The sequence below is a fragment of the Bufo gargarizans genome, chromosome 11 (genome assembly GCF_014858855.1).
Source record: "Bufo gargarizans isolate SCDJY-AF-19 chromosome 11, ASM1485885v1, whole genome shotgun sequence".
Lineage (NCBI taxonomy): Eukaryota > Metazoa > Chordata > Amphibia > Anura > Bufonidae > Bufo > Bufo gargarizans.
This window is the reverse complement of record NC_058090.1, coordinates 75,810,678-75,813,020: the sequence shown is the minus strand read 5'-3', so window position 1 is coordinate 75,813,020 and position 2,343 is coordinate 75,810,678. Positions and strand designations below refer to the sequence as shown.

At 50.1% G+C, this 2,343-nt stretch overlaps 1 protein-coding gene across 13 annotated transcripts in view; it reads left to right on the top strand.

Annotated features, from left to right (window-relative positions):
- The first annotated feature begins 868 nt into the window (after nucleotides 1-868).
- The window catches only part of GPHN (gephyrin), a 260,432-nt gene continuing 258,957 nt past the window's right edge, over nucleotides 869-2,343 (top strand). For all 13 annotated transcript variants that reach the window (XM_044271635.1, XM_044271633.1, XM_044271629.1 and 10 more), the window contains exon 1: nucleotides 869-947. In XM_044271635.1, coding sequence (XP_044127570.1) covers nucleotides 884-947 — 64 coding nt within the window. In that variant the 5' untranslated portion in view covers nucleotides 869-883. The remainder of the gene's footprint in view (nucleotides 948-2,343) is intronic.

Below are 2,343 nucleotides of genomic sequence, written 5' to 3'. Positions count from 1 at the left end.
AAATCCACAATAGACTATCTCAAAAGGTGCAAGCTGAAGGTTTCTCCATGACGTTCCTGTGACAGGAGATCAGTGAGACTGGCAACACGTGGTTTGATCTGACAGGTTCCTTGTGGATCAATTCTTGTCTGTGTTGTTTCTGGTAATGGCCACAACCCTTGCCTCAGGCGTTGCTCATGTGCTCATTTTACCTTCCCTATTTATTGTGGCTTCTCCCACAGAAGCCACGGTTTAAAGCTTCAGTCTAAAAAAAACTGCAGAACCCCTTTAAAGGGGGTCTCCAGCTGTTTTTCTAAAACTTATGTGTAGTGTTGAGCGAACTTGTGTTTTAAGTTCGGCTTATCGAAGAATCCCGTTATGGATTCCGCTACCACGGACCATAACGGAATTTAGAATCCATAACGCGATTCTTCGATAAGCCGAACTTTAGACGCCGAACTTAAAACACAAGTTCGCTCAACACTACTTATGTGATGTCACAGAGGAGCCCTCCGGCGTCATGGCACATTGTATGCGATATATCGCTGTCGGGGCCGTGGCTCTATCGATGGCTTCGCTTGCAATCCCTCCTCTCATACCATTATACCAAATTCGTATATAATATACGTGCAATATAATTTTTTTTCCCAAAAAACGTGCAATTCGTCGCACTGCTATCATGTAGTGGATTATCCCACAGCAGCAACATTCCCTCAGAGAAGAAGGCGCGCTCGCTCGATAGCATCGGCTGTGCACTGCTCACGCCTAGCTACCTCCCCCCTCCCCTCTCCGTCCGGGTTGGATGCGCTCGTCGCTCGGCTCGCTCGCCTGACTCCCCGCTCTCCCAGCCCAGGCTTCTCCTGCTCAGTGAACGGCCGGTGACAGCGGCTCCGGCGGAAGGAAGATGGCGGCCGAGGGCATGATCCTTACCAATCACGACCACCAAATACGTGTCGGGGTGTTGACAGGTAAATAACGCAGCGCTGCCGGGTGTTATGCGTATGCCTGTGTGTGTATGTGTCCATTGACATGACAGCGGCTTGGATAGGGGGCTTCCAGCCGGCAACCTGCCGCTACAAAATGGCACCTGGCTGATAAGAGAGACCATTTTCGATCCGATTTGCAGCCCCCCGATCGCGGCATCTGCAGAGGTGTCTGTGGTAGGAGGACATACCTGCACATAGTGCCAGCAGCATCCCTCTGCAGCCACAGACATGACAGCCCCAGCTCTACATACAGATGGCCATACAGCCCTCGGTGTATCCCACTATACCTGCCCCCCCCCCTATATATATATATATATATATATATATATGGGACTGATCACCTCTAGAGCCCCAGGCAAGGAGATTCCTCCAATCCCTGTCCTAGATCCCCTGCCATGGGATCCATGGGAATCTATTCCTGAATGTAGCCCGGATTTCCACCCCGCTTGGGTTGTGTTTAGGTTACCACGGCCATATGGGATCCGTCAATACACACACATCCATCTAGATCCACTCTCTCCGTGACGAGGGGGAGGGCAGGAATTGGGGAAATCCACCCATAGAGACTAGATCAGGATTGCAGTCATTTGCCCAAAAAATAATAAAGCGTTGATCCTGAGGCTGCTGCAAGCACAACGTGGTGGACGCTGCGGTAAGGGGGGGACGTACCGCTGCAAATCTTACATTGGAAAAAAAAAAAAATCTGCTATTTTTGTCTATAGGGAGGACCGGCCGCGGATGGAGGACACCCAGGCCCTGCGACAATCGGCATAGACTGTCTATTTTGGGGTTGGCTTGATGATTTTTTGACGTGTGCTGTATCAGTACGTGGCGATAGTTGCTGGCGTCGGAGCAGCTGGGCTGTGTGTGTCATGCTGCACGAGCCTTGTCCCTTTAATAGAGATCAGAAGCGAATGCCTCCCTTCCTCCATCGCTGCCTCTAGATCTCTCTCTCTTTTTTTGGGGGGTGGGAGGGGGGATTTATTTCTTTCATTTTTTTTCCCCGAGAAGGGAGGTATCAGAGTTTTCAAGCTCGGTGACGTACGAAGGCAGAGAGCCTGAAATGAACGGTCTGGATGTATTATGGAGGAGCGGACAGGGGGGATTTCTATCCGAAATAGACCGGGGGGGGGGGGGGATAGGATAGCATATAAGCAGAGAGCGGGTAATGATGCAAAAAAAAAAAAAAGATGTGCAGCTCCGGGTACAAGATGCAGATTTTTCCGAGGTACAATGCAGATATTGCGGCTGACCCGGTTTTCCCTGACGGTGGTCCCTGGCAGAAAGCCATGTCATAAAGCAAATTTTTTTTTTTTTAATTTCCCAGTGTGGAAGGAGGAAAGGCTTGTAGGTGGCTAGAAATGTCTATATTTTCTGG